The sequence below is a fragment of the Arctopsyche grandis genome, chromosome 1 (assembly GCF_051622035.1).
Source record: "Arctopsyche grandis isolate Sample6627 chromosome 1, ASM5162203v2, whole genome shotgun sequence".
NCBI lineage: Eukaryota > Metazoa > Arthropoda > Insecta > Trichoptera > Hydropsychidae > Arctopsyche > Arctopsyche grandis.
The window spans coordinates 1,604,348-1,618,438 of NC_135355.1; the positions used below are offsets into that span (position 1 = coordinate 1,604,348).

At 32.0% G+C, this 14,091-nt stretch overlaps 1 protein-coding gene across 1 annotated transcript; it reads right to left on the reverse strand.

The window, feature by feature from the left end:
* Window positions 1-1,315: 1,315 nt before the first annotated feature.
* On the reverse strand, window positions 1,316-8,235 carry LOC143912153 (uncharacterized). The gene is made up of 8 exons (XM_077431732.1): window positions 8,001-8,235; window positions 4,206-4,362; window positions 3,904-4,128; window positions 3,288-3,528; window positions 2,938-3,038; window positions 2,591-2,855; window positions 2,385-2,518; window positions 1,316-2,255 (listed from the first exon to the last, which is right to left on the reverse strand). Exons 1-8 carry the CDS (start codon window positions 8,019-8,021, stop codon window positions 2,044-2,046), a joined length of 1,356 nt encoding a protein of 451 aa, XP_077287858.1. The 5' UTR covers window positions 8,022-8,235; the 3' UTR covers window positions 1,316-2,043.
* Between the last annotated feature and the right edge of the window lie 5,856 nt (window positions 8,236-14,091).

Genomic DNA, 14,091 nt, shown 5'->3' on the forward strand with positions numbered 1-14,091 from the left:
TTGTCGAAGTAGGCCCGTCTTGTCATTTTTTGACTCGTGCATATGATTGAAATATGCACGTATTGTTTACTTGTGGTAAATGTGTGAATCGTCTAGTTCCAAACCTCGATAAGTATGCGGTTTTATGCTTTAAACGTAAATTTGTTTGGTTGGACTTACCGATTTTCATATATAATATTTTATTTTTATTATTTTATTTTATTTTTTTATTTTATTTTTATTTTTTTTTTTATTTTATTTTTTATTTTTTATATAATATCGCTATTCTGTGTGTCTGTCTGTCTGTACTATAATAGTCGTTTCGATTCGACATACATATGTACATCACGGCTTAGGGCGAAATCACACAGCGCGGGATGTGGTATGTGGTACGTCGACAAGTTCTCCTATATTTCATAAAACCATTATCGATCACTGTCAAGCAAGGATAAATACAAGAATACAATTTTATCGAACACACCCAAGGTGGTCTTTTTTTGACGCTGTGTACCGGGCATCGCATGAATGTACTGGGTATCACATGAAGGATGCCCATTTTTTTCGCTCGTTTAAAAATATCTAAAAAAAAAAACCATGTACCACGTCCCGCCGTGTGTGATTTCACCCTAAACCACTTCCAAAACGGATACGAATATAATAACTTTTTTCTATATATACTGTTTGTTACCAATGTTTCCTCTAATTATGTTACATATATGTACATACATATGTATAATATGATATGTTTTTACATATATGGATATTGTACATATATTAGTTTGTTTCAAATTATCATACAAATGTAGGTGTAAATTACATGCATTTATGTAATTTAAATAATATTTTTGAAGTGAAGAAGGGGAAGCTGGAGACTATTCATGAATGGTATCTCCAATGAAAATATACCCAAGCGCATAAAATCAAATAGGTATATATAATATAGTTATTCTGTGTGTGTGTGTGTGTGTGTGTGTGTGTGTGTGTGTGTGTGCGTGCGTGCGTGTGTTTGCGTGTGCGTGTGTGTGTAAGATAACGTTCGCCGTACTATAATAGTCGTTTCGATTCGAAATAAGTACGTCACAGTTAAAAGACTACACCAACAAAACGTACAAACGATCAACATAAAACTTCTATATATACTGTTTGCTACTAATTTTTTCTCTGGGCAAATTAGTCTCTAAGCGTTTTATCACCATCTATTGAAAATTAATTCAATTAATTAATTCATTTTTCTATTGGTGTTCTATATTTTTTACATGTACATAGGTAGGTAGGTAGTTTTTACCCTTTTTTCATATTAAACAATTAAATATAAATATTAAATTAAATATATTTGAAAAAATTTCGGCCGCTTCCGTTCGAACACAGAACCGACACATTTATTTTACAACACTAGTAATTTAATACATGACAACAAAATTCCAATTCAGTTATTAATTATACTTCAGAACTACATATATAGGAATTTGGTCAGTTAATATTTTTATTAGCTCATCAAAAATTCCTTTTTATAACATTATATAGAAAGTCGATCATGTATTATCGGCTACAAAAATTAATTAGCAAACATAAAATACTGACTGAAATCCCGGGCCCTGGGAAAAAATAATTCCGGGTCATGAGTTATACAATCAGTTAAATTATTCATTCAAAGATACCAAATTATAATACGATATAGTTCATAATCGTATCTTCCTGCATTTTAACATATAATCTAGATACTTATATTATTATTATTCAAATTTATTTTGTCCTTGTCATCAGCAAAAGCAATTTTCTCGAATGAATAATTTAACAATAAACGTGTGATATAATAATAGATACAATGAATAAAACAACAGTTTCTTATTTGACTTCGAGTGAGATTCGTATAATTATCATTGTTTTTACATTTCGTAATCATCCAAAATACCAAATAACTTAATACTTTGTTACAATTTGGGCAAGGCACACTTCACATACAAATAAAAAAAAAATATCTTATATTCATTACATATATAAGGATATGAATTTGTTAGGACAATTCATAAGGCAAGTTTAATTTTTATCGAGTTTTACGACTCTTCATTTTTCCTTTTTTTCATCTTTCACCGAAGATTTTGTCAGATATGGACCAGCTAAAGCTGTGGCTACAGGATCGGATACTGCTAAACCAGCAGGTCCTGCCACTGCAGATCCTGATGGAGACGACTGAGCTGAACCTCCTTCACCAGCAACTGCTACTCCATGTGGAGCAGCTTGTGCCAGAGATGGACTAGATTTCAAATCAGCGTGAACTGTAAAAAAGTGTACAATTTAATATAATGCTACTTTCGAGTACTATGGAATAGGATGCCAAATCTTAATTGAAAATTGTAGATATACAAAATGGAAAAACAAACAAGATATGAAGTACTTATGTATACCGATTTCAACTTTTTCTTTCTTATCTCCTTTTTCAGCTTCGATTACTACAGAGTCTGATTCTTCATTTGTCAATGACTCTTCATTATTTGATCGTTGAAGATACCGAGAAAATGCCATAGCTGCTAAACCAGCCCTGAAAATTTACATTACAATATTAAGAAAATATTTTTTATTTAAAACTTTACATGGAAAATTGATGAATTACTGTGGATTTTGTGGCATATCTTCATGTTTGTCTTCCATTGTTGATTCTTCATCAGCAACCATTTCGGAAGCTTCATCAACTTTTTCAGGAGCTGATGGTAAAAATCTACTTTCTATAGACGCTGGATTGTTGATTTGGGGTTGTTGATTTTGAGGTGAGGCCAAAGCAAGCTGTCGTTTAAAGAATGGAAATGGTGGAACTTGAAGATTTTGCACTTGATTACTTCTGAGGAGATTGTTTGAATAGTCCAAAAAAATTGTTCCAGCTACAAAAAAAAAAAACGATTATTGCTATCATCAGATTTTATTTATTTTATGAAAATGTTCCAAAATATTTAATTTACTTACGTTGATGTTGAACAGTTTGGACAGCACCGGGTTGTTCGTAGATTAGAAATTGTTGAGGATAATTGTTGAATACACTCGGGTATCTGAACGTTGTTTGGGGTCTAAAATATAAATGATTTGATCAATTAAAAGTCAAAGTTTGATCTTAAAAAATTTAATGAAATTAAAGCCATATTATAATTGGAGTCACACAAGGTTCTCTTTTAGGGTATTTTTTTGAGTTGAAAATTTTATTTTTTTTAAATTGGCTCAATTACTGTGAGATTCTTAATTACTAGAATTTAAGTGAGATTTGACTCAACATATTTAAAATTTTGTTAATCAAAACCACAAAGTTGTATAATACTCACTGAATGGTGTTGAATTGAGGATATCCTGTCAAAACATGCGGTATGCCGTTTATAAAGTAGACTTTTTGTCCTGGCGAAAGTCCAGGACTGGCGGGGTACGGAATTAGCGGAATTTGAGGTTGTGGTGGAGGGACAGGAGCTGAAGAGGCAGGAGGTGAAGAGGTGTTTTTCAAATCGTCAGGAATGAGCTCCGCATCCGGTTCGAATTCTTCGAGTTTCGCTGGCTTTTCTGATCTGCCTTCTATGAATAAAATAAATTTTAATTTGATTGATGATTCGATGATTTTTTAAAAAAATAATATTGGTATTAAAATTCTTTAATCGCCACTTATTTCGAATTACCGAGGATTTGTATGATTTATCTGAAGGATTCTTTAGATAATCTCTTATTTTAAAATTTGTATTAAATAAGTTTTTCCTTTAATATATTGAAATGAATCATCAAGTTGAAAAATATCGTTTTTTACCGTTAATTAAATTTTATATTATTTTTAATCTTAAAATAATAAAATTATTTTTTTTCCTCGTATATTATATAGTCGAAATATGAAGAGTTTTTTATGATATTTTGAAGAAACCAGTATAACTATCTTGATACAAATAACAATATATGTACCTTTGGCGTTTGTCTTTGGTACTTCTTCTGGTTCAGCAGGAGCCGGTTGTCGTTCTTCAGGAACAGGTTTCGAATCGACTGGACTTATCTCGGCTTGAACCGGTGGTTGCATTTCTTGTGCAGGCGTGTTGCCATCATATGAAGGGTACACGGATTCCACATAACCAGCCTCAGCTGGAATATCCTTCAGATAAACCAGTCCATCGTGACCCAAGTACGTGGGACCTGGCCAAACGAGAATGTCATAATCCGACCGATATGTAAATGTCATTAGTTTATCAGATGATTGAAAATATGTATACCTTGGGGTATGACGTTGTTGTTCAACAATAGCACTCGTCCATCCAAAGGTTGTCCTTGGTGCGTTTGTTGGTATACTCCTGATGATGATGGGAATTGGTACAGGTACTGTCCATGTGGTAGTGTATGTGATCCCACGATGCACAAAAACAGCAATGCCTAAAATTGAAAACAATTTATCATGTAAGTTAATGTTGTGAGTTTTTTTGAGGGGGTGGGGGGGGGAGGAAATAAGGTACATATGTACACATATTCACAGCGGAGTGCACTGGTAGAGATTTTGTACACAGGTAGAGAGGTCACGGGTTCAAGTCCCGGCCAAATACGTTGCTGACGATATCTTTTGGTTATTAAAACACAGATCGACCGTTTCCTGTTATAATTTTCCGATTTTTCAAGTTTAATTGTTGTTTCAGATCCAATAAATCGGTATTCTTCCCTTCAGTTTCTTGCAAATTCGAGTTATTGGCATCTCGAATTTGTTGAAACTTACGAAATATGCTACCGACATAATGATTTTCTCGCAAATTTGCTGTGTATCAAAATTTTGTTGATTATCCATAGATGTCTATTGTAGTATATGTACTTTTATGTTTGAAAAATTGTCAGTAATTATGTACAGTAATTCCCTTCATTGGCACATATGATGTATTTACATACATATATAATAAAAATAAAAATGTTTTATTTAAATTTGGACCATTGTAACATTACGGGAATCCCTAATGCGCCACAATGGTCGAAAAAAATATACTTGTATACTATCTTATGACATTTAACATTAATTAACATGGAAAGGATTGAGGGCTCCTATTTAAAAGGTTAATTTTATTTAAATATTCATCTAATCAAATAAATGAAAATTTGAAAAACAGAGCTTGGAGTTTTCTATAGACGGTGTTTTTCCTGTCGAAACCAAGCAACTTCTTTTGTGTACTACTGTAAACAGTTGGAGCTGTGTATTCAAAAGACTGCTCAAAATAGCGTCTTAAAACTAGACTTGCACTCAAGACTAAATGAGACAAATCTATTCCTCCAAACATTGAGTAAACTATTCAATATATCTGTGACAGGTACAAAATCTAATATTAATGTTAAAGAAACAGTTTTGTTCTTTAGAAACCTGCCATTGTTTAATGTATTAACAGAGGCTCAATGTTTGGAAGGATATCAACACTTTTTTAGACAATTAATAGAGAATATAAAAAGTGAATCCACGCCGGATATATTGCTATTATTGATGGCAACAAAAATTAAATATGAAGAGTTTGGTTGTGCAGCTCTAAAATCTATTCGGTGTTCCGTCAATAGTGTGGATGCTGAAAGGTATTTTAGTAAATACAAGATAATTCTTACCGATCGTCGTACGAATCTCAAAAAATAATCTGTAGAAATATGCTCCATGTTGAGTTTTAATAAATTTTAATTGGTATTATATTTTTATATTCATATTTTTTGTCTTTGTATTTTTATATTCATGTTTTTTTCATTGTAATTTTAATTCAAAAACATTTTTGAATTTTTCTATTATTTTTTAATTGTTATGTTGTCTTTAAATTGAATATATGTATGTATATAAAATTTATTAAAATTCACCGAAATTTTTTATTAATTAAAATTAAACTCTTCATAAAAATAGATGCTAAAATTGAACATTTTTAATGCCTAAAATGAAAAATGAAAATGCTAAAATTGACAAAAATAGATGCCCAAAATACTTAGTACAAGATAAGTTACTGCAACGTATAGGTATAGCAATCCTTTTCTCAACTATTGAAATAGGCAGTTCGTGTAGAACAAGTTTTCAGCAAAGGATACCGGTTTTACAGGATGATAATTATATCCATACGATTTACTGGCTGGCTTGCACCAGTTGCTCGTCGTTTGACCATAAACTTATCCAGTAGTTGTGCGACCCCAAGTACATATATACGTACGTATGTACAACGACCGGGTTGCATTCCGCAGCATCACGATGCACCAGAACGATGCACATATTCACTTCTTTTCAGTGGGCGTACGAAGGATGTTCTTGACCGTATGACAATGCGCAAATGAAAAAGTGCTTCAATGTCACACATTATCATCGAGGTACATATCCTAGAGTCGCACATCCCACGTTGCATTATAATCGCATGGCATTGCGACACATCCTCGAATGTCGTGTGCATTCGAACGTGTGTGTGTGTTTGAGTGTGATCACTCATAAATCGGATAGAGGTGCATGTGCAACCGATTGCATCTTTGACTGGATATATGTGTATAATTCGCAGTTGACGAGGCGTGCAAAATCCGGACGACAATCTCTGTTTGACCCTCTTGGGTATTCAGTCATAACGTTCGGTTCGGTTCCAGAACGACGTATATGCTGGGTCGACTCCTGGTCGGGAGTTGAAGGATTTTGTTTGGTATTTTGATGTCTATGTAGAGATTTGATGTTTGTATTGCTCATCAAATCGTAGCTGATACTAATTTTGATTCAGTGTGTACTCTGCACAAGGTAATATGTGAGTAATATCCTTCCTAAGACAACAATGCGTGGCAAACGATTAGCGTTTGCTTTTTACCTATAAAATTTACCGCAAAATTTAGTGTACTATATAATGGGAACCTAAATGAGACCCTAAATGGTTTAAGGAATGGCTGAGAGTCTGTTGTTTAAAGGCTCAAAATAATTTTGAAAAAATTAATCGCCATCGGCCAATATATGTATAATACTATGCTTCAATTCAGTCTTAGCAGTTCTAAAAATAATGTCAAAATTTAATCAAAAAATTATTATACTATGATTCAATATTTATATTTTCATTTTTTACATATAAATATGTATATAGGTTTGAGCATATTTTCGACATTTATCTTTTAATAAGCCGTAAAAATAAATGGGTCATAAATTTGAACGTGGGTTGCATTGAATGGATGAATAATCGCTTTTATTGGTAAGTCTGTGTTTTCGAAAGTGAAAATGAATATAAAAAAAGTTTCTTTCGAGATGTTTGACGCAAATTTAATAATAATAATAGTATTTTTAATTAATTTTAAATAAACAGCGGCACGTTTGAGTTAAATTTATGTGTTTGATCGACAGTTTCTAAGGCTGAGACCTTTATTTGACATAAGAAAACGATTTATGACAACAAACCGCAAGAATACTAATGATCTAAAAACTGACGTTTCCGCTTGACGTACAAACTGTCAATTTTCAATAATATTTTGAGAGTAAATGGAATTGAATAGATTTAAAATTATTTTTCACAAGTTTTTCGCTACATTTAAACTTTCACGGTGAAACGATTTTAAAATATACATAAATTATTTTATTTTTATATGTATTTGAATCAATTTAAAAGCATTAAGGTCACCATAGTGTTAAAAATATAATATCATATTATATTTAAAATTAAAACCAATAAAATGAATGTATAAAAAATAATGTTGATTTGAAGCTGAAAAATGAGCTTTAAATAAATAACACATCATACAATATTCAATTCACTGCTAAAAAGTATGTAATCGACATATTTTTAACATATATTAATGTAATAATATATAATATTAAGCTTTAGAAATATTTAATAATCTAAAAGTTTCATACGAACTGTCAATTCGACGTAAATACTACATACATATATATATGTACGTGATATAATTAAATTACAGTTTTACACAGAATACACTTGGAAATTTGCCAGATGGTTCCGGAAAACTATCGGAAAATTGTACGTGACGATCGTACAAATGTACAAATAATAATTTTATTATTTAAATAAATATATTTAATTGGTTGGAGTACTCACCAGCGAACTTGTCAGCTTCATTGTAAACTTTAAAAAATTACAACTGATTTGATCACAGAAAAGTCGTTTAAAAAATTGGAACACTATATCCTTTGGATTATAATATTACCGATATTATATTATATTGTGTGTGTGTTTTTATTTATGTGAGAAACGATGTGTATGGTATGAATGTCTATGTAATAATGAAGACTCGCAGACAAAGTATTCATATTTATAGTAGTCAACTTGGTATATGTGGTGCATCATTCATTTCCATATATACAATGTAATATTGCGATGTAGTTTCTTGAAATTGAACGTCATATGTCAAAAAGTTGTATTTGGGTTTGTCGATTTATTAATTATTCGAAAATGTGAGCTCCATTCACGAACAACGTGTGTGACGTGTTTTAATTCGCAGAAATTTCTTAGTAAAAACCGCAGTAGTAGTGCGCGTATTTATTCGGATATTTACCTTTACTGATTAAGGAAATCCTAATTAATTTGTTTTATCAAAAACTAGCCGGATTTTACCTCGTATTGTGACTCAGCACAGACCAAAGCTGGAATAACAAACTTTCAAAGGACTTAAACTACTTCGAAAACCTGTCTAAGGTAATGTACTTTAGTGATTTTTTTTATCAAATGTGGTAGTTCTATATTAAAAACCGAAGAATTGCAAAGCGGACATACATATATACTGGGCGTTTTTTCTGGTTCGGTGATCATTGGTCACAAAAATTGGTCACAAAAGTCACTAAAATCTCTGTAACGGAACATCTGGCAGCCGAAAAGTCCATCATACTAACGAAAACTCGAGTGCCAAATATTCCGCATTAGCGGTTTTCATAGCAAAAATAGTCTTTGTGACCACCGCAATGTGACTAATAATCCAATTACCGTTTTTTTTATGGAAGCCCATCGATCCCTGGCTTCGAGCCCTGCTAAAGGCGCGTTCATACCAGTACAGCTCAAGCCGGCAAGTGCACGTAAACAGCAGTACAGAAAATATTTATCATATTCTATATGGACACATATGTGTCCATATAGAATAGAATATAATACCAGAAGAAAAGACTAGTGATTAGCGTATAATGCTTTGAACAGAGTGTTCACGGGTTAAAATTCCACTGGTTTCTGCCGACTAGACCTTGGATTTGTGACTCCAGGTCGATCGTATTCTACCAGAGTTTACCTATTTATCTGATTTTCATTGAAACGGTTCCAACAAATTGGCAACCTTAACCATTTTCTCGCAAATCTTGAGTTTTCAGCAATCTCGAATTTCACTGAATTGTATAAAATGCTGCAAATTTACAAATCTGACCATTAATGTATCTGTGAATGTCAATTGATATGTGTTTACTGAATTTCGCTGAATTGTTTAAAAAAGTTGCAAATTTACAAATTTGACCATAGATGTCTCTGTGGGTGTTGATTGATATGTATTTTTCTTTGTATTGTAGCATATGCTAAAAGGAGCCATCGTGATAATTGGTTTTCGAGGACTATCTCCAGGCTTAAGTGCTGTTGGCTAACAATGGAGACCCGCGAATGGGCTTAGTGGTCTGTAACGGCACCCAGCCACTTTCCGGTAGAGTTCTCAGAACTGACAGCGCGAAAGCGTGGGACTGCACGCCGAGACCGTGGGACGGCATATCTAGTACGTGACTATAACAATGCGTAAACAAACGCGTCGAGGAAGATGCAGTGAGCGACCTGCCCTTTATAAGTAGGTACATAAGTCATATCATATCATATTATGTGATGTATGAGTGGAATCTTAATCTACTCTCTTCCATTTGGGCCTCGCTGTGATTTTATTTTTATTCATATTTTGTTTTATTTATCTTACTTTTTCTTTCTCCTTTGTACATTTTTAAGTACTATTTTAATTGTATTATTATTTTCCTTTTGCTACTTTTTTATTATTATTTTATTTTACCATGTTTTCTGCTTTTTAATTTTTCTGTTTTTTACTAATTTCACTTGTATTTATATCTTTGTTAAATTTAGACCATTGTGGCGCATTAGGTTCTTCCTGTAATGCCACAATGGTCCAAAACTATTAATAAATAAATAATAAATAAATATCAAGGCATTCTGGGCGGAGCACTGGCAGTGCGTGGATCTCCTTAATCACCCAATAAATGCTGTGAAGCGACTTTGGCATTTTATTGGATCCTCCACCCCCCCTCCCCTACGCAACAGTATAATACTTGTATCAAATGTACAATGTTTCTGGCCAAGAAGGCGCATTGGGGTTATCCGTTAGGCCCACCTGGTATAGATTAAAAATAATGTTGACGGTGTAGTGTGACAGCAGTAACCGACACGATATATTCATATTATACAGCAGTGCATGTCACCGAAATTATCACGCATGGCGTTTCGTAATAGTGCACCCGTATTAACGAAGTTTTTTCGGAAACGTCATAATGTGACAATACTGACTCGAAGATACGACGCAATTTGTATGTGAGCTCAAAAAGGTTCGCCACAGCTGTTCCATATAATTTTTAAAACTATTTAATATTACTCATTGGTCACTAACCATTTATTTGATTCGATTCACTGAGTTTGCGGTATACTGAAAATAAAATTATTGTACGTACATACAAGTTATGAACGCGTCTTTATCCATATTGTGAAATAATTGAGCGTTTCACGGTGATTGATTTTATATGACAATCATATTTGTAAACAAGATTTGTTCCTCAGTTCTGTAAGGACTGATGTTCAAATTTGGGAAGCATAAAATTATATAATATTAAGTATATACTTATACGTATATATGTTTATGTAGAATATAAAAACTTTCTATTCACTCTTTCTAACGAACGTTTCGCGTGTCTAAAATGTCAACGTTTGAAATATTGGATATCAATGTTAGATCTTCATAAATTAAATTGAATGTATATCAATCTGTGCGATTGTTGTATCACATTTTTTGACTAAATAGAATCAAAATGGGTGTAAGTAATGGTGAGGAAATTCGGTAAAAAATAATAAAGGTATTATTGTAAGTCAGAAATCGCAAGTGATGTAATTGAAGCTTGTAAATTCCAGTCTGCCCTGCGGTGACGAATTCGTCGACAAAATTCGCCATGAACTTTAATCACTCTTTTTGTTTTTGGTCACTAAATTAAATTTTCCCCGGACTAGAATTTTCTATCGGCGCCATTGATCGTAGTTATTATTTCAAATATGAATTCAAGCAGGCAGCGGTATATATTTGACGAATTGTTTGGATTTCAAAAATTTAAGATGAATTGTTTGAATATCATCATTGATTACACTTACACTTTAAAATACGTATAATTAACTGTGAAGCGAATTTTAGAAGATAATTTTTTTTCCATAATACTGTGAGCTAATTTTGCTAATTTTTCACATTACCACGTTTATAAGGGTTGGTTTTCGATTTAAATATTTTTTTTATTTTATCTGAACGCACTTATTCGATTATAAATGATTTTAAATTACAATATGAAATGTTCTGGGCTTGTCACTATAGGTAGGACCGGAAGCGTCCTTTTTCCAGGAAACAGCGTTTTGGGTCTATTTTCCAGGAAACAGGGCAAATTACAAAGCTACAGAGCATAAAAAAAAGGTTCATCATAAAAATGAACAAAGCACGACGAACAATGGACAATGAACGGCGCAAAGTTGGTCCGCTCTTTACTCATCACTCATCGCTTGTAATTGAGAGTGAGCGAGTGAGATGGAGTGACACGCTCTCTATTCTTAATTTCGTTCTTACATCATCATTTGTGTCCATTTTTAAACTCAATTTAAATTAATTTATTGCTGAAATTGACATAAAAACATTACATAAAATATTGATATCAAAAACCCAATCTAAAGTGAAAAATTAACGAAACTAACTCATAATATTACAGAAAAAAAAGTGTAAAAAAAAATAAATTATTTTTTACTAGCTTAATAATTAATTATAAGAATTTCAAAGCATACAGCCAGCAGTATGGCTTAATTGTAGCGTGTATGTTTAGCACCAAGTGATCAGTGGGCTCGATCCGCCATACTGCTGGTTAGATTTGAGGATAATTGTGACTCCAAATCGATCGTTTCTTATCAGAGTTTGCTAATTTTATCTGATCATTGCTGAAACGGTTCCTCGAAAATTGACAAAAAGTCATCTTTCCTGTTGTCACAAATCTTCTGTATTTATTGTGTGTATAATTTGTAAAAATTATGTGCAAAATCTAGCTCCATAGATGTCTCAATGGATTAATTATGTAATTAATTAATTAATTAATTGCTATTTCGTGTTCTTCAGCTTCTGGAAATACAGTGATTATAAATGCTGCATTTTTTGTAATTAATTGTCCTAGAAGGCGCATTGGGGTCTTCCTGTCAAGCCTTCCTGATATATATTATTTTTGTTTTTATGATAATAATATGACTTCCTGGTCATTTTATTGTTGTTATTATTATTGTAAAATAATTAATAATAAATTAAATTAAATATCTATGTAAAAATCACAAATAATAGAAAAAATATCTCACTATTGATTCTAATACTCAATTTTGGCACAGCAATACTCAATTTTAAATTAAAGACTGCATAAGCCAAAAATCTGTAAAAATTGGCCATTTTTACCTACACACCCCTTCTTATTTCAAATGCACATCTAATATATAATTTCGAAAGAGACTTTGTAAATATATATATATATATATATATATATATATATATATATATATATATATATATATATATATATATATATATATATATATATATATATATATATATATATATATATATATATATATATATATATATATATATATATATATATATATATATATATATATATATATATATATATATATATATTAAAAGTAACTTTGTTTGGGAGTCGAGTAAATTTTTTTAATAAAAAAACAAATGAATATTTACTATTAGATTCGCAATGTTTACGCTGTTTATATTACAAACACTGAGCGAAGCCGCGTAAAAACAACTAGTATCTCATAAACGAGAGAAAACTAACAAAAGTTATTGTCATATTCGAATTAAGTGGGTCAAACTTACATAGTGACGATTGATAAGTTTCCTCTACGGCATTTTTTTTTGTTACTTTGAGTATTATTTATTATTAAATTTTTCCATTGTAATCAACTTTCAACTGGTCTAAAGTGTAGTTTTTTGAGTACGATCTCATACAAGAGATGCCCTTCATCCAAAAAAACGAATTGCATACATAATTGTCGATAGCATCATTGTCCATGATTGGCAGTAGCGGGCCATTGTTTGGCTGGCGACAATGACTTTGTAATTTATGGCTTGTCTTATGGCAAAGGTGAACAATTCACCGTTTGGCCTATAGTCGTGTTAAACTAGATACACATTTTAAATGAATCAACTCAATGAAAACCACCGACTCAGTACGAGGAAGTGGTGCGAAATTTACCAACGACGAGACTTGGGATTACCTGTTTATTTTAAACTCACCTATGCGTGGTAAAGTTGGGCACCGACACGTCGCTAGCAATTTGTTTGCCGTAGCTGATTCTCAGGACCTTCTTTGCTAGTGTTTTTATTTGACTAATAAATCTCAATTTAATATTAGCAATTATAACTGTGTATTTTGTAGCTCTTTCTTAGCGACAACAGACAAATTCAACTTGATATTATTAAATTGATGAACATATGTATTTGTTAATTTGTACATACTATAAGCTTCTGCCTAACACCGAGAGGCGCCGGGTTCGAATTTATCTGATTTCATTGTTGAAACGGCTACTTATCAAATTGGCAAAAATCATTCCACCCACAATTTGAATATGATTTCATATTTATAATCTATAAATTTATATATGCTGTTATGTACCTCGCTTATCAATGACAGAAGTGCTGGACTTTGCCCAACTCAGTGTTATGTACCTCGTTTATCAATGTAAAATAGTTGACTAACCAGTAGGGATAAGACACACCATTGATTTGTGGCACACCTGATTTAATAAGTAGTACCATTGATTTTTGGCACACCTAATTTAACAAGTAACACCATTGATTTATAGCCTTAAACAAACCTTAAACACTGAATAACTGAAATTGTACGACACGTGTCATCAATAA

Excerpts from the sequence above, each read along its gene's own strand:
- LOC143912153 (XM_077431732.1), bottom strand. The coding sequence starts at position 8,021 with ATGAAGCTGACAAGTTCGCTG. Across the intron at positions 4,363-8,000 it reads TGAAGCTGACAAGTTCGCTG|GCATTGCTGTTTTTGTGCAT; the intron begins GTGAGTACTCCA and ends TTTCAATTTTAG. Across the intron at positions 3,039-3,287 it reads CCTCAATTCAACACCATTCA|ACCCCAAACAACGTTCAGAT; the intron begins GTGAGTATTATA and ends TTTATATTTTAG.